Source organism: Pongo abelii, chromosome 8, assembly GCF_028885655.2.
Source record: "Pongo abelii isolate AG06213 chromosome 8, NHGRI_mPonAbe1-v2.0_pri, whole genome shotgun sequence".
In the NCBI taxonomy this organism is placed as follows: Eukaryota; Metazoa; Chordata; class Mammalia; order Primates; family Hominidae; genus Pongo; species Pongo abelii.
Genome location: NC_071993.2, coordinates 123937966 through 123964212, shown reverse-complemented (window position 1 = coordinate 123964212; position 26247 = coordinate 123937966). Strand labels below are relative to the sequence as shown.

Genomic DNA, 26247 nt, shown 5'->3' with positions numbered 1-26247 from the left:
AACACAAGACCTAGAACTGCATTAATGGTGATAAATGTTCTGAAATGGTTCTGTGATTTTGGTCAAGCTATTCTACAAGAGAGACATTTCACTTTTCTGATCAACAAGTTTAAGTTCACCTCAGTTACATTCATCCAATTGATACATATCTCCACCTCTTTTTTATTTATTTATTTATTTTTTTGCAGCAAAATAGTGGCAACGTTAAACAATAGATAGTTGAATTTTAAAATCAAATGTAATTACCTAATTGCAATTATTGCTACATGTATATTGTCTTTTAACATTGACAATTTAAAAAGACTTGAGAAAGGTCTGCTTAAATGTTTCCTTTCCATGCGATTCGTAAACAAAAGATGGCAATTTAAAAATAGATTTTATTTATTTACTGTTTGTCTTTTGACTATAGACTTACTCCAACAAGAAAAACATCTATTTCATCTTCTTTTCCCCTAATGGATTTCTGGTAGTTGTTTCTTTTTTAGGCTGATTTCTTTGACGTAGGATGTACTGTAAGTTGTAAAAACATCTTTGAGACAAAGATTATTTGGGATTAGGCACAAAGTTGGGATTTTAAAGACCTGGAGAAATGCTGACAAATGAACAAAGTCTACTTTGTTGACAGAGGCAAGACAATACTGACTTGAATCCAGGCTACAAATTTTTATAACTCTTATTTTTCTGATCAGATTTTGTCTCTAAAAATTTTTTCTTTAAGTGTTGCTACCTGATAGCTGTTAACGTTAGTAAATTTTTAGTGTTCTGCAACTGTGAATGAAAAATGACTGTGATTAATTACATAGTGTGATTTTTCCAAGTCACCAAAAATAGGAAGTAGCTGTTTTCTTGTAACATAAGAGGATTTATGTACGTGTTCTTTGAACAGCTGAAGAAGTCACAGATCTAAAGAGGCAAGCAGTTGAAGAGATGATGGATAGAATTAAAAAGGGAGTTCATCTTAGACCCGTTAATCAGACAGCCAGACCGAAGACAAAGGTATGGAGTGACTAAATGCTTTTTTCCCTGTTTGATATTTCCTTTTTTAAATGTACAAATTTGAAATTTGAGGAAAGCTGCATCAGGACTCATTGTCAGATCTTAGGATAAAGCTAACGTGTCACAAAAGCTTTTACTTCCACATAAGCATGTTTCAGGAGGACCCATGGTGAACCTAAATCAGTATAAAAAGGAAGCCATGTTATTTTGGGGGTGCTGTCATCTCATTACGAGAGACAGTGTTATGAACTGTTACACCAAACAAATAACAATTATCACATCCTTTCTTTTCTTTGATTCCTGATTCTTTTGTGTGATTCTACTGATTATCTACTATGTGCCAGATACTGTTTTAGGCACGGGGGATAAAGTAGTGAACAAAATAGGCAAAAACCCTCGCCTTTCTGAGGCTTCTATTATAGTGGACGGAATCACATAATAATAACAGCAGAACAAAACTAGGACAACTTTGGGGAAAATAGTGAGACTTATATGATTGTTTTTCATTAATTTCACAAATGTTTTCCAAGTCACTTCAAGGAGAAAAACTCTCTCCTAAACTAGACCACAGTGAGCACTCCAGGATCTGTGAAGTCGCTTAGAGTCCCTTTCATGATCTCTGTGCTACATTTAAATAAGCCCAATAATAGTTTTCAACATTGCTCTTGAAAAATATCCTTTCTCCTCTCTAATTGGGTATGAACTGACCGGTTCTTCCTCTTCCTCCACTTCCTCTTCTTCCTTCACCTTCTTCACTAACCTTTATGGTTTGGTTCTTTCTCCCTCTCAAGGCTGCCCTACCTCAACCGTGTGAACGTCCCCCAGTGTTATGACTGTTCAGTACACATTCTGAGGGTTTTCTTTTTCTATTCTTTTTTTTTTTTTTTTAGATGGAGTCTTACTCTGTCGCCAGGCTAGAGTGCAGTGGCGCAATCTCGGCTCACTGCAACCTCTGCCTCCCGTGTTCAAGCGATTCTCCTGCCTCAGCCTCCCAAGTAGCTGGAACTACAGGCGCATGCCACCATGCCCAGCTAATTTTTGTATTTTTAGTAAAGATGGGGTTGCACCGTGTTGGCCAGGATGGTCTTGATCTCTTGACTTCATGATCTGTCCGCCTTGGCCTCCCAAAGTGTTGGGATTACAGGCATGAGCCGCCATGCCCGGCCTCTGATGGGTTTTCTAAGTTGCCACTTTGTCACAGCCAGGCAAGATAGCCAGGCAAGGCGAGAGTGGCTGTAGTGTGGGCTGTACATGGGAAAGGATTGGAAAGAGGGAAAGAATGCTCAACTCCAAGAGTAAATTTACATCTAAGGAAACAGAAGCTTCAGCCAACCACGTAAAATAGTTCAGTCTTGTGCCAATTATCTGAAAGCAGTTTTCTAAGTAAAGGATGAAATGTAAAACTGGAGGAGAAGCTGAGTGTGTAGAATGATCTGGCACAGCTGGCCCAGTGCTGGTGTCTGGCAAGAGAGTGAAGAGCAGAGCTCTTGGAGTTGGGCCCTGGCACTGTCACTCAGCTTCCCCACACTTCTTCTCTTCAAGATGGGGATAGCACCTGCCTTATCTGACACATGGGGTTGTTGTCAAGATCAAATGGAATGAAGTGTGAAAATACTTTAAAATGCAAGGTCTGAGTGCCACCTTTGAAAAAGAATCCATTTTTATGACCTTCACATCACCACTAATTATGGAAAGAATAAGCAAAACCAAACTATTACTAGAGAAAAAATACAATGCCATAAAGAAACAAAATTAGTTTTAGAAAGAAAAAAGTTGAAAACTTCTTAAATCATAAGCAATCAATGTTCCATACGTACTTTCATTTTCAGAAGATCACTTTGTGCTTTTTCTTTCTTCCCATGACTCTTCCTGCAGTTACACATTATTTAATGTCAATTCAAAATCTGGGAAGCAAGTGAACAAGGATCAGTGGACAACTGGGTTTTTTGCTGGTAATCTTGAACTGTGTAGATATAGTGCTGAATGACCTGGTCAATAACCTTTAAAACAAATTGTCACTGCATGTTTGAGGACAGACATCTTCCCCTAGTACCATCAGGGCTTTCCTGAAATGTCACAAATGGTGACATTTTTTGGTCCAGGGTTCAAAAGGCTTGTGCAGTCAGAGGGCAGCCTGAGTGGCATGGCAGCACTTTTGGGTATGCCTAAAGGCAGGGCATTTGTTTGAACGTCACAGCTTATCACCTGAAGGGTTGACCTGCAGAAGTCAAGCCTGCCTTGAGAATATTAATTTAACCACTTATTTTCTAAATTCCTTGGTGGTGGTGGTGGTGCTAGTGTGGTTGAAATTAGTGTCTTAGTGCTTATTGACTGGCACTAAGGGCATGTGTATTTCACAGAAAATCTGTGCTATGAGAGCTGAATGCCTTAGTCGCTTTGTACACAAGCAGCAAACCTCTCTCTCTCTTACTTCTGCTCTGTTTCTAAAATTTGAAGTAGGATCTTATTTTTAAATTCTGTTATTGAGAGGAAAGGATTATAGGTTGCTGATAATTAACTCTCATTTTTTTGATGAGACAGAATATAACCTTACCTCTTTTCCAGGAATAAGAGGCTCAAGGGATTCCTTTCATTATGTCTTGCAAGTTTCCCCTTCATCTCTATCCTTCGTGAAAGGAAGTGGTACAAGGGAGATCAGAAGTCTTTCCTGAACTTACTTTTCATGAGGTCCTCATGCTAAATTTTCCCTCCATTAAATTAGTTGAGTGATCTGCAGAGATCGTTAGGTATTGTGGGGCAGGCAAATCATACCCAGAATTTTACTTCAAATTATTTTGTCCATGGTATGGCCAGAAGAGAGCTGAGCTTGTAATCAAGACACCTAACTCAAATACTACCTTGCTGAAGCCTGACTTTCCTTCCAAGATGAGTGATTGGACTACACCTCCTCTGAGGTCTTTGACTGCTCTGGCAGCCAGCCATGCTAACTTTCTCCTGTAGCCAGGTTCTTTGCTGGTCCCTGCTCTCTCGACTCTGTCCTCTTGTGAAATTCTTACATGCCAGGCCCCTGTAAGCTGACCTCCTCCCATAGCTGGTGGAGCTGAGAGAGGTTTTCTGCCCTGTGGCTTGCTTCTGCTCTGCACTGCCTTCTTCCTAGTCTCTGCTTGCTGGCAGAGTCCAGCAATGCAGGTGGAGAACAGTTTATCATAAGAAGCTCTGAATAATTTAGAATCAGATCTTTGAAATCCGATGTCTACCAAATCTTCTCTATCTGTGATAATAATCAAGAGGTAACAATATGGTATTTAGAAGAGGGTAGCTTGTCTCCTTTTGCTTTGAATATAACTTCTTATTTTTTGTTTAACTGCTACTTGAAAGCACTAACATGGCTAGTATTTTTTCCTAACCTTAAGACATAGTCCTAATTTAAAAATATATATAGTCATACATATTACCAATATAAGGCTACTAATACTTTGCCATGTAAACATCATTGTTTAGTATTTTTAAACTGAATTACTCAGTAATTTTTCTTTCTTTTTAAAATTATAGCCAGAATCTTCGAAAGGCTGTGAAAGTGCAGTGGATGAACTAAAAGGAATACTGGTAAGGATAGATTTTGGTTTATTGTTTAGCTAATGGGGAAATGAAAGGAGAGTATTTTAAAATCTGTTTTTTGTGAATTGTTTGTGGTGTGTTTTAGTCCCATTTACAATTAGCCTCATCTTTGGCCAGTTTATTTGATTGTGCTTACAGACTGCTCCATCACATATGTTAATAATTTTTCAAATAACACTTGCTGTTTTTGTTCTAAAAGAGTGGTTACACTTTCACCAAAGTCATTGTTTCCTGTTCTTGCCCTCCAATCCTGGCATCACAGCTTGAAGATGAAGTGTCTGGCCATATGTAAGGATCCGTACATGTTGATGAAAAACAGAAATATAATAGATGAATAATGCTTTACTTTGAAGCCTAAAAGGAGAATCCTAAATGTGAAGCCAAGCTCCTCCCCAAATAGCTTCGTATCAGGGTCACAGTCTGCCTTTCCTCACAGTCGAAACAATTATTTGATGATAAATTAAGGAATAAAATAAGAGGCCCTTTTTTAATGTTACTAATTTTATTTTCTGACAGTTGGAGAGCATGCTTTGTGTCCCTTCCTAGTCATATTTTTGCTTTTCAAACTGTGAGCTTTTGCCAATGGAATCAGCGGCTACTGCACTCTCCAGCAGTTGCTGTCAGAGACAGACGCCTCACTTAGAAAATGTTTCAGATACTAAGAGCTCTATTCTCAGATCCTGTTACAGTCCCAATCCCAGTTATTATGCACAGTAAGTCAACAAACATGGGGGCGGAGGTACAAGACTGAATACTCCCATGTTTGTTGTTGCTGTGCTAATTATGCATTGCATGTAGACATCCACATAATTGTGGTAAACAAGATTATTTTCATCAAGCATGTCTTTAAACAGTAGACTTAACCCAGAATGGCTTAATTAGTTTGCTTTAGTTTTAAGTGAGTGGGATTAGCACTGAAGAGAGGTATATCACTGGCTAACAGTGGTGGCCTACCTACAGAATAATGTATTAAAGCCATTGAAAAAGCATGTGGTGATTATCTAATGGATTCTTTGATCAGAGAAGTCTGTTATTCAGTGTTCTGTTAAGGAGAACTCCCTATGACAGTCTCTTTTGTTGTGTTTGTGTTACAGTGCTAATTCATGTTCATAAAGATGTCCCCTGGGGCACAGTTCTGGTCAACAGTGAAAAAGTAGACTATACTGAGTTTGACTTTTTAAAAATTAGGTTAATTTTGAAAATCAGACATCTCTATGAGGTACACGTCATAATATTTGATTAGCCAAGAGATCCCATTCTCTGAGAACGCTGCATGGTAGCAGGTTTACTGAATTATAGCACTACTCTTAAATACCATAATTTTGTGCCACTTCAAGGAGAGAAATTTGTGAAATAATTTATAAATTATAAAAAATTTTAAGACATCTTTTTTAGCACAAATTGCCCCCATCCTTCTTGCCTTGGATCTATCTTTAGATCTCACTGCCTTACCTGGCATTAATGTATCACTAGGAGTTACTACTCTGACAATATTATTTCTTTACATTAAGTTTTTTTAAAAGTAGAACTCATGATTCTCTCCCCTACTCTTTACCAAGTGGCAGTTCTCCTCTTTCCCCATAGAAGTTTCTTTGAGGGTGGATGGACTATTTGTAATTCCCTGTCACCTGGAGCCTATAAACCACACACATTCTTATAAGAAAGATAAAAAGAAAGCTCCTAGCTCGACCTGCCAGACATTTGGGTCTTTAGTGGTGCTTATTGCTGGAGTTCAGACTATTAAGATTATTGAAGTTAGTACCCTGTAAATCACATGGTGCCAACCTCACCATCATGGCATGTAAGAAACAATTAAGACAGAACACGAAAAGCCTGCAGTTGTGTACTGAAAAACACAAGCACTGGTACCAGGGGTTATCAAGAAACCAAAAAACACTGTGTTCGGTTCTACTGTGGAACAGAACCAGAAAGAAGCTCAGTGTGGGTTATTTTTTGATGAAATGGAATGTGACCCAAGTTGTAAGACTTAGTGATTTGGTCTTCTGCTAAGTTAGCCCACAGGTAGGAAACAAGTCTCTGGTTTGGGGGAGTTTCAAAACCCTATTCTGTTTTCTGAGTTGAACAATTTTCAAGCCAATTTTTAATGTCTCAGTATTGACTGACCTCGTTTTCCCAAACCTACTTCCACTTAAGTTTTAAAGCTGGATATTTTGTAGACAAAAATATGTATAGTCCATTTCTCATAGTCACAAAAGGTTTTGAGGTTTAGGAAATGAAACCTTTTGAGTCACCTCAGTCACTTAAAAAGCCACTCTAAGTGACAGTGGTGATTGCTGAAGAATAGATTGGTACAAATCAAAATTCTCTTCTCAATTTCAGTTGGCTGTAAATCAAAGAACTAAAAGCAATTTTTAAAAAATTATATTATGGGTCTTTTTCAGACATCTTCAGTTTTCCAAAATACCCAGAAATTTTTGAATAGTTAATTTTGCTTGACAATTAGATTAGTTAGTATTATGAACATTTAACTAACATGGGGCCTAAGATTGTTAAATGATCACAGTGGTTTGAAGTAGAAAAAGAGTATTGGCTTGGGACTTGGGAAGTCTAAGTTCTAGATCCAGCCCTATCAATGACTTGTTGTGGGACCTGTCCCCAGACCCTGAGGCTCACTGAATTTGAATTCTCTTTTCTACAAAGTGAAGGAATTATATGTACCACAGTTTCTAAGTTAATTTCTGATTCTCAAATTTTATGATTATAATATAAAGAGATAACTAAAATAGTCTTGGTATTTTATTAGCTGAGCTCTTCATCATTTCAGTTGAGAGTCATGCAGAAACCTTTCTTTCCTCCACAATTGCCCTTGTATTGAAAGTTTACTCATATATTAGCTGAAGCCACCACATCCGTCAGTAAATGGAGAAAGGAGTTGGGGATTCAAGGGTTAAAACGTGGAAAATGGATTCCTTCAGTAATCAGGTATGATGAGAGAGTAGCTTACTACAGTCAAGAATTTGAGGAAATAATGCCATTATCCAAATAAAAAAACTAGAAAATATTGTGAAAGATTCATCAATAAAAGATATCCTTGAAAGGTATGTATGTATGTACAAACACACACATAAGTTTTCCTTGAATTAAATCAAGCCATTGAGAAAAATTACACAGTGTCCTTGCTATTGAAACAATGTAGTAGTTTTACAACTTATTTTAGTAGTGATGACCATATGTTTTTCAAATATCTGTTTACAAATGATAGAGATGGTAAGTTTTTAAAAATTATAAATACAAATGATATGGGAATAGTTGTTGTAGTACTTTTTTCAAATGTAAAGTGGCTATGGTTCTATTTTCTGTATCTTGTCAGTATTGGTCATACCTCATGGTGTGACTCTTCTACACGCAGAAGCATATCAGCAATGTTAAAGAAACAAACCAGATTTTAATGATAAAAGAAGCCATTATAGTGTTACATGTGATGTGATAGTCCTTTTAATGTATTTACACAATAAATGAAAAACAAAAAGAGATACTTCTAAGGAAAAAATTGTATGCCTGATTAAAATATGAGCCTTATTTAAGTCTTTTGCAAACCAGTTGATTAGGCAGCTGACAGCAAAATAATATAATCTCCTAATCTTGTTAGTCAGTTTCCTCCCTGACAACAGGTTACTTTTCTGTAACTTTAAGCAGTTAGGGAAAAACTTCCCTAAACAAAATAACATAACCTCTTAATAGAGGTTAATTATGAGATTTGTAGCCATCTGATTTTACAGGCACCTTTTTTTTTTTGTTTTATAGGCTAAAGAAGAAACAAGGGTTACCATTTTTAGCCAGTAGAATTATTAGAATCCTTCAGGTAGTTGGCAGGCAGGGAGGGAGCAGGATTAAGGCAAGTCCTTAGTGAGTTCAAACATTACAAAGGCTGGCAAGATTATTAGCCTTGGTGGACAAAAGCTGTCTTTTGACTCTGGCATGAAGTCTGGCAAGTTATACCAGACTTGAGGTTCTTATTTCCTCTGATCAAAAGATTATGGTTCTCCTGCCTTCCCCTCCCTCTGCTGCCTCCCAAGTATGTGGCACAGTTGAGAAGGACCATTTCTAAGAAATAATGGGCATCTCTTATGAAAGACTTGTCGATGTATTAAATCCTTATGTATCATTGAGAAATACGTCACCCAGTGTTCTATACAAACACTTGACTAGTAATGGAGATGGAAAACCATAGCTCTCACTCTGTAACATACTTCCCGGAGGAGCCAGAGCAGGGAAACATGGATCTTTCTCTGTCTTCTTGAAAGCCAGTATCAGTTTCAGCAGGAGGACAGATTTATAGCATCTCTTGTTTCCTTCAGTGTCTTCTGGGCCCTGAATAATACACTAACTGTCTCCTGTGTTAGGAATGTGGAGTTAAGATGCCGACCCTTGCTTGCCTCTCTGTATGATTATAACTTTCCTTTCATACTGAAGTCAAGATGTGCTCAGTGCAGCCCTTCTTTGGGTTGGCCCCTGGAGAGCATTATGTGCCTCCTCTGACAGCTACGACGCCACGGACATCAGGTGTGCAGCCAGGGTCACCCTCTGAAGGATCAGTCACACATTTTTCAGTGCCGCTGTGATTTCAGTTTAGTAGCTTGTGGCTACCATATAAAGATTTCCTTCGAAGGTGAGTTTAATATATCAATTCTCTTCTCCACCCAGTCAACACACATCACGTCTTAATCGTCGATATGCAGGTACCTTCCCACTGATGAATTTCATATAGTCACCTCTTCCAGAAGTGTTCTTGTACTGTTCTTCTGAAACAAAAGCTAGCATTTACACCATCAGTAGCATCTTCTTAAATGATCCAACACTCTGTCTTGTTGAAAATGTGCACATTTAAAAAATATTAATATATAGCAAATTCATTTTGTTTCATAATTCCATTCAAATTCTGGTAATGTTTTCATGGTTTGATTTTTATATTCTTTTGTATATTGTATTAAGACATTAACCTTTTTGTTTTTGTTTTGTTTTCACTTTAGGGGACACTTAACAAATCCACTAGTTCAAGAAGCTTAAAATCCCTTGACCCTGAAAACAGTGAAACTGAGTTAGAAAGGATTTTGCGTCGCAGAAAGGTGACAGCAGAAGCAGATAGCAGTAGTAAGCCGGTTTGAATTCTCCACAGTCCTTCTCTTCATCTCTGAAACATCTTCTTCTAAGTCTCTTTTTACATGAAACAATCTTTTAAAAATTATTATTAAAATATTTGTTTTTAATGTGAGTGAGAAGTATGGGATGGGTAAAGATATTTATGGATATCTCATAAGAACTCTTAGATATTTTTATTTATTGGTGTGTTTACTTATTTGTAGGTAACCAGGCATTTATAGATCTGATTTGTTTAATGCAAGATGCCCTTGTGTAAAGACATTCAGGAAGAGTTTCGGCAGCAATATAGCATCAAGTACAGGCTCTGGAGCCAGACCACCCAAGTTTGAGTCCTAGTTCTCTTGTATACCAGCTGGTTGCCCTTAAGCAAATTACTGAACCTCTTTGTGCCTCAGTTTCTTCATCTATATAATGAGAATAATAAAAGCACTGCTTCATAGGATAATTCTAAAGATTAAGTCAATATGTGAAAAATGCTTAGCAATGTACATGGCACAAAATGAGCACACATTTAGTAGTTGCAGTAGAAATTACACATCAGTTACAAATGCAGGAAAATCATCTTTACTCTTTGTATCCATTTAGCTTACTGTGCCTGCCTGTGAACTGAGTGACTGGGAAATTCCAGCTCTGTCACTGACCATAATGTACCATCTGAGCAAGTCTGGAGCTCACAGTTTGCATTTGTGTGACATTAGGTCTGTATTAGGCCTCAAAACGTATCCCAGAACTGTGCGTGTCTTCAGTGGTTTCATCAGCTCGATCATGGGAATTAACGGAAACCTTTATGAGGTTTCCCCTTGTGACAAGGTAGGAAGCTGACTTCAAAAAACTACCTTAAAGTAAAATTAATCAGCAACCGCAGCTAATGGGCTGAAGCTTCTAGACTGAGTTCAGTCAGCTTCAAGTAGTCTATCATAACAGCTTAAATCTGGAAAATACTGAGTCACATTGACCAAATTTAAGTAGCAAGAATATTAAAGATGGGTTTTTGATGATCAAGTTCTAATGTTCAGAGAGAGATTTACTCAGACAATAGAGTAAATTGATTCCTTGAACCCAAAGTGGCTTAATACCAACCAAACTTTTATTATTAGAAGATGAAACTTTTCTTCTTTAAAAAAAAAATCAGCCATTCAGTTTTTAGGTTGGTTTGCAAGTTCTATTATTAAAATCTTTACAAAGATTCTCCCCTCCTACTGTGCCCCCCAAAACAACTACCTCAGGAAAATTAAGGGGGTGCCACAACATTTTTTTTCTTAGGATGGCTTTGCGAGCATTATGCAGCCTCCTCGTAACATATAATCGTTATTCATTTTGTGACTTAATCAGTGCTTGAGTCATCCTTTTCATCGTTTCAGCCTTAAAGCGCTCATGTAAACATTGCTATTTTTAAGGACTTTGTTGATGTGCCATTTTAGTGCTCTGTCGTTCACATTTTGTGTTTTGCCACTGGCTTTTTCGTTTCTCCAAAAACATTGTTACTTCACTCACAAATTTGGTCAAAATGTGCAATACTCACATTTCAGAGTTAGTTTTCAATGGAAGAAGTGAGCAAAGGTTTTTATTTTAGTTAATATGGAAATTTGAATAATTCAGAGTACAGAAAGGAACACATTTCGTGAACATGGTGGGAATATTTCACTTAATGTATTATATTCCACCAATATACAAATATTTGTATTATTTTAGGGCAGTTAGAATAGAAAATACATATTCAGTAGAATCGTTAATAAATGAATAGAAAAATGAGAACTCATTGGTGAGGTAGAGAGCAAACACACACTAAGGGAGTGACTTGTAATTGAGCAGAAATTTCCTTTGAGTTTCCTAATAGCCAAAGCAAAAGGAAAAGAAAGGAAGGAAACAAACTTACAAACTCTTACCATCTAAAAAAGAAATCATACCATTTTTTAGGTGGTACAAACGTTTTTCTATTATCAAACTAGAGGTGGCTTTTACCATGTGAATATTTTTTAAAGGCTGTGGAGTGACAAAGTGAAAATTCCAGGGGGGAAAGTAAGGAAGAAAGTAAAGCCGCAGAGCTGCATGGTGGGAGTCAGGTGACAGAGGTGAGGAGTTGGATAGGTTGGTGTCTCAGGTACTTGAATCTCTGGGGTGGTTTTCTTCTGCCCAGAAAGTCTTTTGGGAAAGTAAATGTGAGGTCATAAGTAGAGAAAGGAAACATCAGAAGAGAGACAGCCTGAGAGTTTGCAGAGCTAAGATCTCAGGTTAATGGTTATCTCCCCCAGGGACAAAGGATGTTGTACCCTTTTCCTTAGGATTTTTCTTAGGCATCTAACTAATGTTCCCTTGTTTTAGCTAGCCTTGTGGCCTACCAAACTGACATTTCAAAGAGCAGCAAGTGCCTCTTGGAGAACACTGGGTGGCTTAAACAGGATACAGTAATAATACTCTTAAACAGTGTACATTTTTTAAAATGTCTTTTTGTATATAAGAAAAATATAAGAGCTGTAGCTTAGCGCACTACTTTCCTTCCTTTTTGCAGAAAATGTGTTGGTGTATTCAGAAGCAGATCTTTTTTACAAGGACAGATGGTTTAAAGCTACCTAGTGTTGTAGTCAACGCTTATCCAAGGGCAGAATAGAGCTGATCAGAAGCAAATCTTGAATTCAACTTCGTATTTATATTTTCAGGAACTCTAAAATTAATCTTTCTGTTCTGCCCTTCTGTCTTAACTGCCACAGCTCCATGCAACATGAGGCTTGACATAGCTGGGAGGAAAAGGCCTTTTTTTTTTTTTTTTGTTCTCTGAGATGAAGTCTCTCTCTGTCGCCCAGGCTGGAGTGCAGTGGCGTGATCTCGGCTCACTTCAACCTCTGTCTCCTGAGTTCAAGCGATTCTCTTGCCTCAGCCTCCCATGTAGCTGGGATTACAGGCACCCACCATCAAACCTGGCTGATTTTTGTATTTTTAGTAGAGACAGGGTTTCACCATGTTGGCCAGGTTGGTCTCTAACTCCTGACCTCAGGCGATCCGCCTGCCTCGGCCTCCCAAAGTGCTGGGATTACAGGCATGACTCACCACGCCCAGCCAGAAAAGGCCTTTTAGATCAAAATATCCAAAAATGTCCAAACTTGTCTGTCTAGAAAGTATAGGTGAATTAAATAGGGAAGATAGAAACTAATGCTTTGTGAACTGGGGCTTCCACTAGAACAGAGAGGTCCTGTGTAACCTGCATAGAGCAAGGCTCAGAGAGGTGTCCAACAGAATGGGTTCATAATTTTTTAGTCTCTCTTAGGTAGATTTTTCAAATTAGACCTTCATTTTTAGAGTTGATATGTTACACTATTACACTGAGTACATCAGGCACATTAAATCCAAATGTAAGAATAGCATTCCAGAGCTTAATACCAATGGTCAGGGATTAGCTAGCATTTTGGATTATACCCACTAGTGCTTTCCATTTTAAGATGATCTGACATTTGTTAGGGATAGACATCCAAGAGACACCCAAGTTTTGTGCTCTTCTTACTGGCACATTTCAAGGTTATCCTCTCACTTTATTTCTAGAAATAGTCATTTAATTTGCATATTTGTGACTTATTTCATAAATCTCTTTGTTTTAAAAGCATTCCTTCTGAAGTTTCAAGAAGCACTTACTAGAATCATGCTTTGAGAAAAACTGACTAGGATAGAATCTTTCCACCTAAAATTAGGGACTGGCTTCAATGCCCAGAATTTTTAGATTGATATGCCAATATATCAATTATTAATACATTTTTTATTTATAGTTTTATTATAGTTTTTAAATCCTGTCCTAAAGAGCAGAAAAGTCCAAAAGGTAAATAGCCAAACTCTTTCCCACTTAATTTTTATGATTTTGTGTCTGTGTTTTAAGAGGAAACAAATCCACTTACTTCTCATTCACATTAAAATGAAAATGTTCATAAAAACTGTGTAATGCTCAAGAAGCCTTCATGAGCCTTTTAGAAAGAGCCTTTTGACATGGTTCTATTTTCTGTTTAAAATGCAGAGCTGAGTTTTGGGAAGAATTAACTCTTGAGAGGCGAAATGGTTCGAGTAGGGCTGTCAGAAAGCCATACTCTATGAGAGGAAAAGACTTTCCACAATTCCAGTATTAAGAAGGACCCTGGTCAGTGAGGGAATTGTGGCCTGGGATTTTGTGGTTTCTTAAAGGTCTGTACACAATTTCTCAGCGTGGTCCTGGTAGATTGAAACGTAGTAGTACCACGAAAGCAGAGCAGATTTCCAACAAGAACATTTTCCAGCATGCTCTTGAAATTTTAACAAACTTGGCCTTTTCACTTCTTGAGGGATTTTCAGCTAATCTGTTTTTCAGTACCATATTAATAAGCATCATACAGAATTATTAAACTTGAGGTATGTGTTTGGTTTTAAGGTCCAACTGGGATATTAGCCACCTCAGAGTCCAAATCCATGCCAGTGTTGGGTTCTGTATCCAGTGTAACAAAAACAGCCTTGAACAAGAAAACTCTGGAGGCAGAATTCAACAGCCCGTCCCCCCCAACACCTGAGCCAGGTGAAGGGCCCCGTAAATTGGAAGGATGCACAAGTTCCAAGGTTACGTTTCAGTAAGTAACGATGCTCTTTACTAAGTGGTGTATAGAAGAATCTGTAATGACTAACTTGTGTGTTTCTTTGATTTGTTTCTCTTTAGAGAGATTTTGATTTGGCTCGCCAGTAAATTCTCTTCTTTTCATTTGATGGGCCAGCTTTTTCATTCTAGGCTCCTAGCTAAGAGATCTCATTCAGATCCAAAGCAAGTACCATGTACAAGGAGAATTACTTCCCCTAAACTGGTTTGGTAATCAGGTTCTTCTACACAAATAATTGATCTGGATGATACAGACTCTGCATCAGGAGATACTTAATCAGTCTTTCAAGATTAAATACATAGATCATCCCTCTTAATGGTTCATGAGCAGCCCAAGAAGGTACTAGATCTTTCAGAGGCTACTTAGAAGGGCACGTTTTTACAACCTTCTTTTCTAGTCTTCAGTTAAAGATGTGCCTAATATTGCTCTATCCTGAAAATGAAAACATACTATGTAAAGAGTTATCTGTATAGACTTGCTTCAGAATGGCACTTTGATTGTCAAAGAGTTAATCCTGCTATTGAATGTGTTTCAGACAGATCTAGTGGAGGATCAATTTGTTTTATAACAATGGCAGCTCTTTTTTGAAATTAGTCTACAGTTTTGCTTTAGTTCTCTTGCCAGGATGTCAGCTAGTTTGTCACTTAAAGAAAAGGAAGAGGTGAGACAAATCAGATCAGCCAATACTGTAATCATGGTTAATTAAACCTCTGATTTCCTGTCCTATCAAGAGAGAAAGAACCCCTTTTTGTAACTCTAGCTGTCTTAGCTTAAAAGGTGAAACCTGGACAAATGAAGTTGAAATTCAATTTGGATCTATTTTTGCCAACTGGTATTTTCTTCCTCTCTTGCATTCTCTCATTGCTACTATTAACTTTTTTTTCTCTTCTGGAATGAATGGCCTTCTTTGCTGATTTACAGTTTTATCTAATTTCACTGTGTTTAAAAGCACATTTTCTCCTGTAGTCACGTGTTTCCTTTCTTTTGACTAGAGTCATTTGAACAGTTCTAACAGAAAGATGATCTATATTCATTCTCCATCTTTCCTATTAAATTTGTTTAACACCTAATTTGACATCAACAATCTGGCTACATTTGAACCAATATCCAGACACAAAAGAAATTTGGTCGAGACAAGTTAGTTTCTGATAAATGCTTCGGTGTGTGTGTATAGATTTTTTTCCTTTACCATTTTACACAGATAATCTGAATCAGAAAATACTGCAACTCCTTCCTCCTTTTGTCTGCCTTTTGTTCTCCAAAAGTAAGTGGAAATTACATTTCCAAGAAAGGAAATGAAATAATTGCAGGCCCAAGGTCTGCAAAATGTGTGTTGAATTGACAGTGAAAAGGATCCGTGTGTTGACAGACACAGTTGTTAGATGCCATAAAGGCGGATGTGAAGCTCAATTTATTTCTCATCTTGCTTGTTCAATGACTGCTTAAGAGACACATTCCAATTTAATTTATCTACTTAAAGCTCTAATACAAATACTGTGGACTGCTGTATTAACTTTTAAACTTTGAAACCTAATGCTCGATTATTCGGTTCTTGACATTCTTTAGCTAAATAAAATAACTGATGCCGTGTATTTTCATAATGACAGTAATTTATCAAATAAGAGCACCTTTCTGGAAAAATCTGTTTCTTAAGTGTAATTAGACTATCCAGATTGAATCTGAGAATTCTGTGTACGTATAGGGTAATTATTTACCCAGACCAGCACACTTCATTCATTTATGTTTAAACCTTTTAATGACTAAAAGAAGTTTAACTTAATGTAGTTACATGTAAGCTTTAACAGTTTGTATCATTTGTCAGAATCCCCTGAAACTGGCCTAGCTTCCAGGAATGAGAAGGGTTATTTTCAGTGCTGTTTCTGGCTGGCTTTGACTTATTAATAAGTACTCTATTATACTAACCACATTCTCTTACTTTATAGACTTGGCCTGTCAAAGCACTTTGAAGTCGGGTCAGCAATTAATAAGTAAAATATTTCCTTTGCTTTTAAAAACTGTCTTTGCATTCTAGTAGTTACACTTCTATTTTTTCTGTGGCAACACCATCGTTAGTGTTTCACGTGAGTGGCACTATTGGCTGTTGACCTCAATCAAGGTCAAGGGAGGATGCCAATGGCAGTCGGCTCTAAATACAGACATTACTGCCCCAACATATGTATGCATGCACTCTCTCTGTCACACACACACACACACACACCCCCCAGCCCCAGCCACTCTAACTTCCCTTCCCCCTCCACTTTGGCCTTTTTGTCCCAGTACCACTTCACCCTAGGCCCTTCGCTGCCTAGTATGGTCTTCTCTAAGCGCTGCATGGCTTACTCCCTCGCCTCCATGGATGTGTTGCTCAAATGTTATCTTCTCTATGAGGCCTACCCTGGCCACCCTATTCAAAATTGTATCTCCTCTTCCCTTAAGCTCTGATTCCGCCTTATCCTACGTCATTTCTCCCTAGAGCAGTTATCACCTTCTAACTTACTATATACTTTATTAATTATATTTATTGTTTTATTTTTTCTCTCCCCCGCTGGAATGTAAGCTCCATGAGGGTAAGAATTTTTCCTGTTTTGTCTACTGGTGTGTCTTACACACATGGAACAATTCCTGCCGTATGGTAGGCTTTCAATAAATTCTTTTTGAATAAATGAATGAGCACATTTTCAGTATGAATAAAACAGTAGAATATCAACTACAATACTCAATCAGCATTCTCCCATTATTCGACAGTCACATAGGCACATAAGCTTGATATTAGAGATTTTTTGTTGGTTGGTTGTTTGATTGGATTATTTGGTTTTAAAACATTTTTTAAATGCCTGGAAATCACTTATATTCAGCTCGGTCTTGCATATCTTTTTTGCCATTGTGCCTACTCCAAATTAAGTTATCAGAGACAACAGAATACCCAGTTGTAAAAGATTCACCTGTGCTCATTTGATTGGCCTCAGATGGACAGGAAAGTTTGCAAAACTACCAAGAAAGGTTTTAAGTATAAAGGTAGAGACAAAGACGTTTTCTGCATAAGATCGTCACTTAACCAGACAATTAAATAACATCACGCTATACCTAGAAAGTTTTTTTTCTTTTAATAAATTCCTAAAATCAACATATGTATAGATTCCATATAATTGAGTAACTCCTCTCTGGTAAATTATGAAGTCAAAGATATACTGATTTATTTCCTAGGGACCTGTAAGAAAGCAAGAAACACTTTTAATGCTTAATTATAAGGATTAATTAAAATTAACGTTCCTGTCACCAACATATGCAAAGCAAGGGTGTTTTTTTTCTGTTCTTAAGAAAAAAGAAGAAAAAGAAAGGAAAAGATAATCAGGACTTGGGAAAGCCTAATTTATTCTGTTTCTATTTTAATAATAGCTTCAAAATGTGTCCTGTTAATTATGTCTAATAAGTATATACCATCTAATCCTAGTATCTTAAATCTCACAGTGAATGTGAATGTTATAAATTCCGATTGGTTATAATTTAGATCAGAATTATGCTCATCATGTCCCTTTATGCTATAAGAGGTAAAGGCCTAGCCAGGCACATTAAGTGCAAGCCTCATTTTTGCTTTCATGCTCTTTCTGTTGATTAAGATTAAATCTGATAATGTTAAAATATAGTAAGATATTTTATTCACTATAGTAAGATATTTTATTCACTGATTCAGGCCAATCAATGGGTGGGAATCAAAGAGAGAAAATTCTAAATTATAGGATTTTTTTTTTTTTTTTTTTTTGAGATGTAGTCTTGCTGTCACCCAGGCTGGAGTGCAGTGGCACGATCTCGGCTCACTGCAACCTCTGCCACCCAAGTTCAAGCGATTCTCCTGCCTCAGCCTCCCGAGTAGCTGTGATTACAGGTGCCCACCACCATGCCCGGCTAATTTTTGTAGTTTTAGTAGAGACGGGGTTTCACTATGTTGGTCAGGCTGGTCTTGAACTCCTGACCTCAGGTCATCCACCCACCTCGGCCTCCCAAAGTGCTGGGATTACAGGGGTGAGGCCACCATGCCCAGCCTAAATTATAGAATTTTTAAAAGAAACTCTTTTACTTTGAGACAGCTATAATACCTGGCAATAGAATAATTAAGTGTTGCCCAGGGTCAGAAAAACAAGAATGATTTGTATTTTAATCAATAAAAGCCTGTAGACAGGAGGGGGAGTAACAAGGAAACAATGTGATTTGTTTTCTAAGCCAGTGCCTGTCCGCCTATGCACAGGGTGGCAAGCAGCATCCAGTTATTTCCAAGACTTGAACTCTAAAATCAGACAGAGTAGGGTTCAGATCCTGGGTCTGCTGTTTAGATGTTTGTGACCCTGGGTAAGTTATGTAATCTATAACTGAATTTCCCGGTGTGTAAACTGATGGTAGAATGCCTGCCCTGTAGGACTGTCATGTAAATTAGATCATATAGGAAAAGCATTTTAATAAATTCCTTTCCTATCTTATCTTACAATTATATTGCTAGGATAATGGATCATCAAGGACCAAAGCTAAGATACTAGACCCCTGGGTTTTTGACTGGGCCAGATGACTTGGACAAGTTGTTTAACCCCTCTGTGTTTTATTTTCGTTTTGTTGTGTTTCTTCTTCTAATCCAAAATTGAGGCAAGTAGATTACGTACTGTACAGAGTCCCTTTCAGCTTTCGAATCCCAGTAATTCCTAGCAAATGTGTTCACTTGGTAAAGCTGTTCACGGTTAGGAAAAGGAGTAAGAGGCACATATTTCCTAGCTACGTGTCTCTCAGTGTAGTTTTTATAGAAAAACACAAACCCAGAAATGTAAAATAATTAATTTTTAAAATACATCCTCAGGACTTACAAGTCCAAATCAAAATAACTGTTATCTTTTAGAGTAGTACTCTTAGGGGCCAACATACCCATTGCAGCCCTTCACTATTGCCCCAAATGCATTTAGACCTTTTTAGGTTAGAAGTACCTGATCACAGGCCAGGCATGGTGGCTTACACCTATAATCCCAGCACTTTGGGAGGCTGAGGCAAGCAGATCACTTGAGGTCAGGAGTTCGAGACCAGCCGGGCCAACATGGCAAAACCCTATCTCTACTAAAAATACAAAAATTAGTCGGGTGTGGTGGCACATGCCTGTAATCCTGGCTACTTAGGAGGCTGAGGCAGGAGAATTGCTTGAACCCAGGAGGTGGAGGTTGCAGTGAGCCGAGATTGTGCTACTGCACTCCAGCCTGGGCCACAGAGCAAGACTCTAACTCAAAAAAAAAAAAGTACCTGATCACAGAGAAAATAAATTGGGCAGTCTTTCCCACCTGTTTATTTCGGGGTGGAGAAAATGGGTGAGAAGATTAGAAGATTGCTTCAGAGCTGCTCTGCTGGTCCTCTAAGAGAATAGTGTCAGTATTCATTTTGATCAAAAGATGACGTGACCCATTTTCATCACCACTATGTTCAACATATGTTTCCAAATGACTTTAGCTTTTGAAAGTGGATGCAATTTTTGGACATAGCTATCAGTTCGCCACCATTGCAGATGTATGCATTTTTTTAATGTGACATAGACACTTGATATGCCTGCCAATCACTTTTACCGAAGAGTGTCGTGCAGTACAGTCAAGCTGAAGCTGGTTGGGGCCTAGCCTTCCTTCTTTCACCCCAGCTAGGTTGACTAGTCCCACATTTACACATTCTGGGATGTTGAGTAGTGAGTAACTAGGAAATTAATGTTTCTGAAACATAAGTCGAGCAATAAATAAGAAAACCCAGTATACATCAGTGTGGGTGAAATTGCCTTCCATTTTAATCCTATGTGAGATACCTGAAACATGTTAACTCTATTATCAACAGAATGCATAAGTCTGATGTTCTTGGTTGATATAGGTATAATAAAAGAAAAAAGCATTTTGGGGAGAAACGCCAAGAAACTTCCATTCTGTGTGTGTGTGTTTTAAGTTAATACTTCTATCACTCTTTATCAGTATATATTCATAATAAAATAATATCCATCTAAGAGGAAATGTGCTGAAATTATAGTAGGCAGGATGTATATGTTAGCTATAGATGGAGGCTATCGGTAATGGAACCAGCATCCAGTCTGGGGATTGAGGGTTTTGGAATTTGCTTCTGTGTTGTTGTTACTGTATTTCACTAACATTAAGCAAGGCGCTTTTGTGTATTATTTTAATTCTTCCAAACCTATAGATTGGACATTATCCCCATTTTACAGATGAGAAAACTGAGGCTCAGTGAGATAAACAACTTGCCCAAAATTATACTTCTAATTGACATTTAGGTCAAATTGCACTTGAACGTTTTAAACTTTATCTGCAACGCCAGTGCTTTTTGAACTATGGTGTACTGCGTTTAGTGTCTTAAGAGCTTAAGGAAGGGGAAAGAAAAGAATGACCATAAGATTCCTTCTATAGGAGGTGATGATTCTGCAGTTAAGTTGCTTCATTGACCCTAAGATACTCACATCCTGTTCCTTAGACCCTGCATACTCATAGGTAGTTTCATGTCTTCCTTTTCTCATTCTGTAAGGGTAACCTAAGCAATTTAAAGATCTCTTGTCAAGGGAGGAAAGTGTTACCCAGTAAAACAGAGTTCTGAAAAGGAGAGCCTATCTGAATTAGCAAAAAGTCTTAAAGAATAATTGGAAAGAAATTATTTTAATCTTTTTCATGCCAAATGTCCAATAAAGGGCCATGCTTCAAAATGAATTTTAGAAATTAGCCTGTCAGAATACCAGCCTTAAGCTACTTTAGTCGTCAGCATAAGCTCCATTTGCACATTTTTTATTTTATTGAACATTTTAACCACGCTGAGAAATAGTTTTTTCCCAGAAGTCAAATACCTTGAAAATTTCTGACCGTAATCATTGGATTAGAAAGATACTTTTACTAAATGATAATATGATAATATAAAGGTGAATCACTATCTGTGAATCTAGTTGAAAAACATACATTCTAAAGCACCAAATACATTTTATTATTGTATCCACTTTATTCTATACCTTTTTAAGAGAGCTTCATGTTTGGTCAATTACTGGTTAACACCTCTGAGTTTGTGTTTATCCATTGGTCATTATGTTTTAGGACATTTTTATTATAAAGAGAGGCAGGACACGTGGGCCTTCAGTATGGAGAAAGAGGTAAGCAGATCTTAAAATGTGTCTGCATCACAGTCAGGCAGAAGCTTAAGAGTTTCATGTTTTCTTGCCCTCCTGCTTTTCTCCCCTGAAACCATCTTATCTGAAAGTGGCCCTGCTTGTCTGAATTGAGCTTTTTCATCCGTATTCACACTTTTTCAATTAATTACTTTCAGGAAGGCGAATATTCTCCTAACAGTTGCAATTAGACAAGATAGTCAGCCTCAAAGATGATTTTTCATTTTATCTAGTTACTTCTATAAAACCTTACTTCAAAAGGGAGAAGCCCTTCGAAAGGGAACTCCTGTTCCATTTTAACAGTGTGGTTTGCAGTGCTTTCATAGCTGTGACGTCTTGGTCATTCTCAAAGATCCTTTTAAACCACAATTAATTGCCAGAGATTCTTCAAGTTAACATTTTTCTAATTTATCGTGCTTCTCTTCACCCCAGGATCCCCTCAAAACCGTAAGCTTTATCAAGCTCTTTTCAATTCCTTTTTAACTGCCAGACAGGCAGGCAGTTTGCTTTTTCGTTTGGGGGAGTCAAAAGAGGTTACATGCTTCCCTAGAAGAATTTAAAAAACAAAAACCCATGTGGCAATTATAGGACTTCAGTTTCAATAGAAAATGTTCATTTCCAGTGAAACCATTTTTTTTTAATTTGCATTTAATTTCTATGTCTGTGGTATCTCTAAATACATGTGACTTTTGGCCCCACACAGATTTATTTTTGTAAGAGTTCATCTTGTTTGGGCCATTAACTGAAACCAAAGGGTAGTTGATAAAAGATAAATTTTAGATGTCTCTTGGTTCGTGTGACCAGTCAAACATTTCCATGAAAGAAAAAAAATCTAATTGCCTTTCAGGTTTTGAATTAAAAGTAAGATTGATTTTTATCATTGTTTGACCTCTAACTGGTCTCTTCATTCAGTATTTCTAATGTGAAACTAATGTAGAAAAATGAAATAGGAAAGTACTGCTTTTTAATTTACTGGAACTGGAGAATCTGAGCTATTTTATTTTATTTTGTTTACTTACTTTCTCTAATCCTATGAAAGATTATGAGCTTTTGAAATACATTAGCAAATAAAAATTGAGATTCTTAACTTACTTCAGGGAAACTTGGCATAAAATTATTCTCTCAAACTAATTATCTCAGCTGGAAATTAATTTAGTTGGCCATATAACCATTCCTTAACAGAGGTTTGGGGTCACGTTTTGTTCAAATGGAGACTAGGGAAGTTCTTTTAGTCCTGGGATGGAAAGAAGTGGATTTTCTTCCTGATGGATACTCCCAGCCCCACTGTTTCCTCATAACCTCCGCTTCTCCGCTTTCTTTCTCTTTTGTGTGTGTGTGCGTGCGTGTGTGTGTGTGTGTGTGTGCGTGCGCGTGTGCACATGAGCGCCTATCAGGGAGGGGGAGGGAGGGCGCCTTCCCTGTACTTAGTAAACATTTGTTTCTGAGAAGAGACTACCAGCTAGCAGAATGAACTGCATGGACGTTACTGCTTAATCTGATGCTCTTATACAATTAAAGGATTTGCTCTGCTCTCAACTGTAATCTTAGTACTGCTGAATTGTGTACTGACACTGCAGGAAACAGCTCTGTTCAGCAAAGCGCTGCTACAAAGGTTCTCCATGTGCGCCTGTACATGGACAATTAAGTTTTAACAACAAAATTAGCAGAACAACTGGATGTTCTGGAAGTTGAGATCCCTTCACTTCATTTTTTTTCCTTCCCCCGCTGCCAAGGAGTTATCCTGTGGACTGCCCGAAAGATCCGCCTGTCAGGATTGTCTTACAAGTGTTCTGAGTTGCTGTGCAAACAGCAACTTCCTCCAGATTAATTGTTGAGGATGTATTACACCTAGTGTAAAAATGACTGTTAAACTGCTGTTGAGTAAATCTCAAAATTACTGTTAAAATGCTGCTGAGTAATTCTCAATTCTCTCAAAGAATTAATTGCCTTCTAACATTTGCTTCCAGTTGCAAGCACCTATGATTTTTAAGAGACTTTGTATAAAATATACCATTTCTGCATAGAGAACCAAATTGCTTTTGGTACATTGTAGTTTTCTTAACCATTTTTCAATAGTCTCTACAGTGTTTATGTTTCCTTTTATTTGTGTATAGTGGAGTAGAGGGGAGGTTTTTTTATTCAAATAGAAGAAGCTAAAACTCAAATGCAATGTCAGATCTCAGAATAAACTGACCCAATTTCTGAAACCCAATAAACACATTTCATTTGTAATATTCTTTATTATATAGCTCTATGAAAAGTAATTTATGACTTCCGATCTTAAAAGAGAGTTTTAAAAATACACAGTAAATTGAAAGAAAAACTACTACATTTAAAAAAATGTTTTCCTGAAAACATAGAATGAAAATGCAAGTATTTTGTGCATGGCAGCTGTTTTTAAGGAACCAATGTTATATATGGTGAATTTTCTGGAAGACTTTATGTCTCTTAAAATATTTCTTGTAAATAACATGACTTTTAATAGCTGGAATCTGAGTGGATTTTCCATGAGGACTTAATGTTGTGCAGAATTATAAAAAGCTAAAAAACAAAGCTTAAGAAAATGATCACCCACATTTCAGAATCTTTTGGCTGAGCTGAAATAGTAGTTCACGCATTGTAAGTGTTGCTTTTGCTGTGAGAGTAGTCCGGTTTCCTGAACCTCCTTGTGCCAGTGTATTTTAGATTCTGTAAATGTGTGCAGTCCAGCCTGCACTAGAGGAATAAGATAATATCCTACCAGGTACAAGATACAAGGCTCCCTAGCATTGTATTGTGGTCTGGGAGGTAAGCTGTGTACTGGGATGCCTGTGCTGCAGTCACTCAGCTAAAGAAAATATTGCTGAGCATAGACACAGATCTTTGCCCAGCCATTGTTACCTATGTTAGAAAGGAATTCTTGTTCATCTTGAGAGCAAATCAGCATCTAGAGGCTGATGTCAGATTTTCAAACATAGTAGTATTCTGTTGTTTAACAGTGTAAATAATTAAATCTACTTTTTCCACAAATAGAAGTGGACCCAAATTGACAGACTAATACATTCTTTGAGCTAAAATGAAGTTTTGAAAAAGTACCCAAAACAAAAAGGAATTGAGCTTTGTTCTGCCTTTATTATATTTTAAAATACCGCTAGAATCGGTAGTAACATAGAAAGTTTCACCTTAGGTTTGAAACTTTATTTTGTGAAGTTTTGGACAAGTGTATTAAAAACTTGTGAAGTTTTGGACAAGTGTATTAAAATCTCCTGGAAAAATAGGGTTTCCAAAATAAACAATCAAAACTACCTCTGCTGTAATGCCACTACTGTTCACTGCAGTAACTGTATAAAGGGCTTGGAAAAAAATAAGAATCCTTATTTTTACACCAGAGAAAATATAAAAGCAGCTTCCTCTTTGGAGTTTTTCCAGGAAACGACTTTATAAAGACAAATTTAAATCTTTCTGTTTTCTGTCCTTGAAGGTGGTAAATATGGTTGCGGTTTTATCCATTTTTATTGTAAATGAAACGGAGTTCAGACCGTCCGGCTGTGCGTCATTTGTTGGATGGCTGCCACAGACTAATGCAGACATCCCACTGGGAGACCAGAGAAGAACTATACTTTGATTCACCAGATTGTGTTAAATAGTCCAGCTGTTGCGATTTGAAAGATAGTTACCTCAGAAGTGAAATAGAAATGAACTTGGCATTTATGCCTCAAACCATTTTTATACTGTTTGGCAATCAGCTTTTCAGAGGTAGCATTTTATAAAATAACTCTCACCGCTTAAAAGTTCATTCACTGTAATGTTCAAAATGTCCCACCTTTATATTATCAGTAAAATTAAGCTTGAGTGATATGCAGAATTTGCATGAAATAAGCATTTCCCCCTTCATTTCATGAGCTTTGATTGTATTCAATTGAGCTCAGAACCACGTCGATTAGGGCTCTTTTGGGCATTAGTTAATTTGAATTGCAGCCGAAATGTTAGCTAGAATGTTGTTGAATATAATTGGAACGTGGAAAGTTGATTTTGAAAGGAATTTCATTGAATGCAAACAATGATGTGCTTTTTAAAAATTAGAATGCTGCACTTTCATCTCTTGTAACACAGTCTGAGAAATCACTGAGTCCTGTAAAGTTCAGCGTTGGCATGGCCATTGCCATTGTTCTGATTCTTCTAGTACCAGTATGGTTTGGAGTCAGGTCTTTCCTTTTACTAGTAAGTTGCCCCACCTGCTCAGGCCCCACATTTGGGCTCTCTTGCAGTAGGGGCACAATAGCTGCTTTCTAAAAGGTCACCCAGGTTGTATTTGGGCACCAGGCTTCATAGAGTGGCATAACTTGGTATATTTCTCCTAGCTTTTATTTTGCTTTTTGGTTTTTGGTTTTGTCTTGAAATAGCCTTTGAGCACATAGTCTAATATGACCTGTGAAAAATATCTATATGAATGGATCATAAATGACAACCAGTATGTTGTGGTAAGAAAAAAATATTGGACAGGAAATCAAGATTCCACTAGTTTAGTCCTGTATCTGCTATTAACAAGTTGTATGCTGATTTAACCTCACTCTTCCTTGGACACTTCATCTGACAAATGAAAAGGTTAGACTAGCTCACCATGGTGATCCCTGTCAGCCCAAGTATCCCATGATTTTAGTTTTAATTTATAAGTGATACTTGTAAAATTTAAGTTTTACTTGCAGATTTTGTGGCATGCAGGAGACAGGCTGCCATCGCTTTTTATAAGTACAGATTTTTAATTCCTTATTGTGGTCTTAGTCCTTAGATGTTGCATTAAAGTAGAAA

The 26247-nt window shown here is 37.3% G+C and overlaps 1 protein-coding gene across 13 annotated transcripts in view; it reads left to right on the top strand.

Annotated features, from left to right (window-relative positions):
• The window catches only part of SHTN1 (shootin 1), a 123282-nt gene that overhangs the window by 91657 nt on the left and 5378 nt on the right, over window positions 1-26247 (top strand). For 8 of the 13 annotated variants that reach the window (XM_024253044.3, XM_054521559.2, XM_063727105.1 and 5 more), the window contains 4 exons: window positions 887-996; window positions 4510-4563; window positions 9567-9687; window positions 14081-14273. In XM_024253044.3, the coding sequence (XP_024108812.3) occupies window positions 887-996; window positions 4510-4563; window positions 9567-9687; window positions 14081-14273 (478 nt within the window). 13 annotated transcript variants of the gene reach the window in all.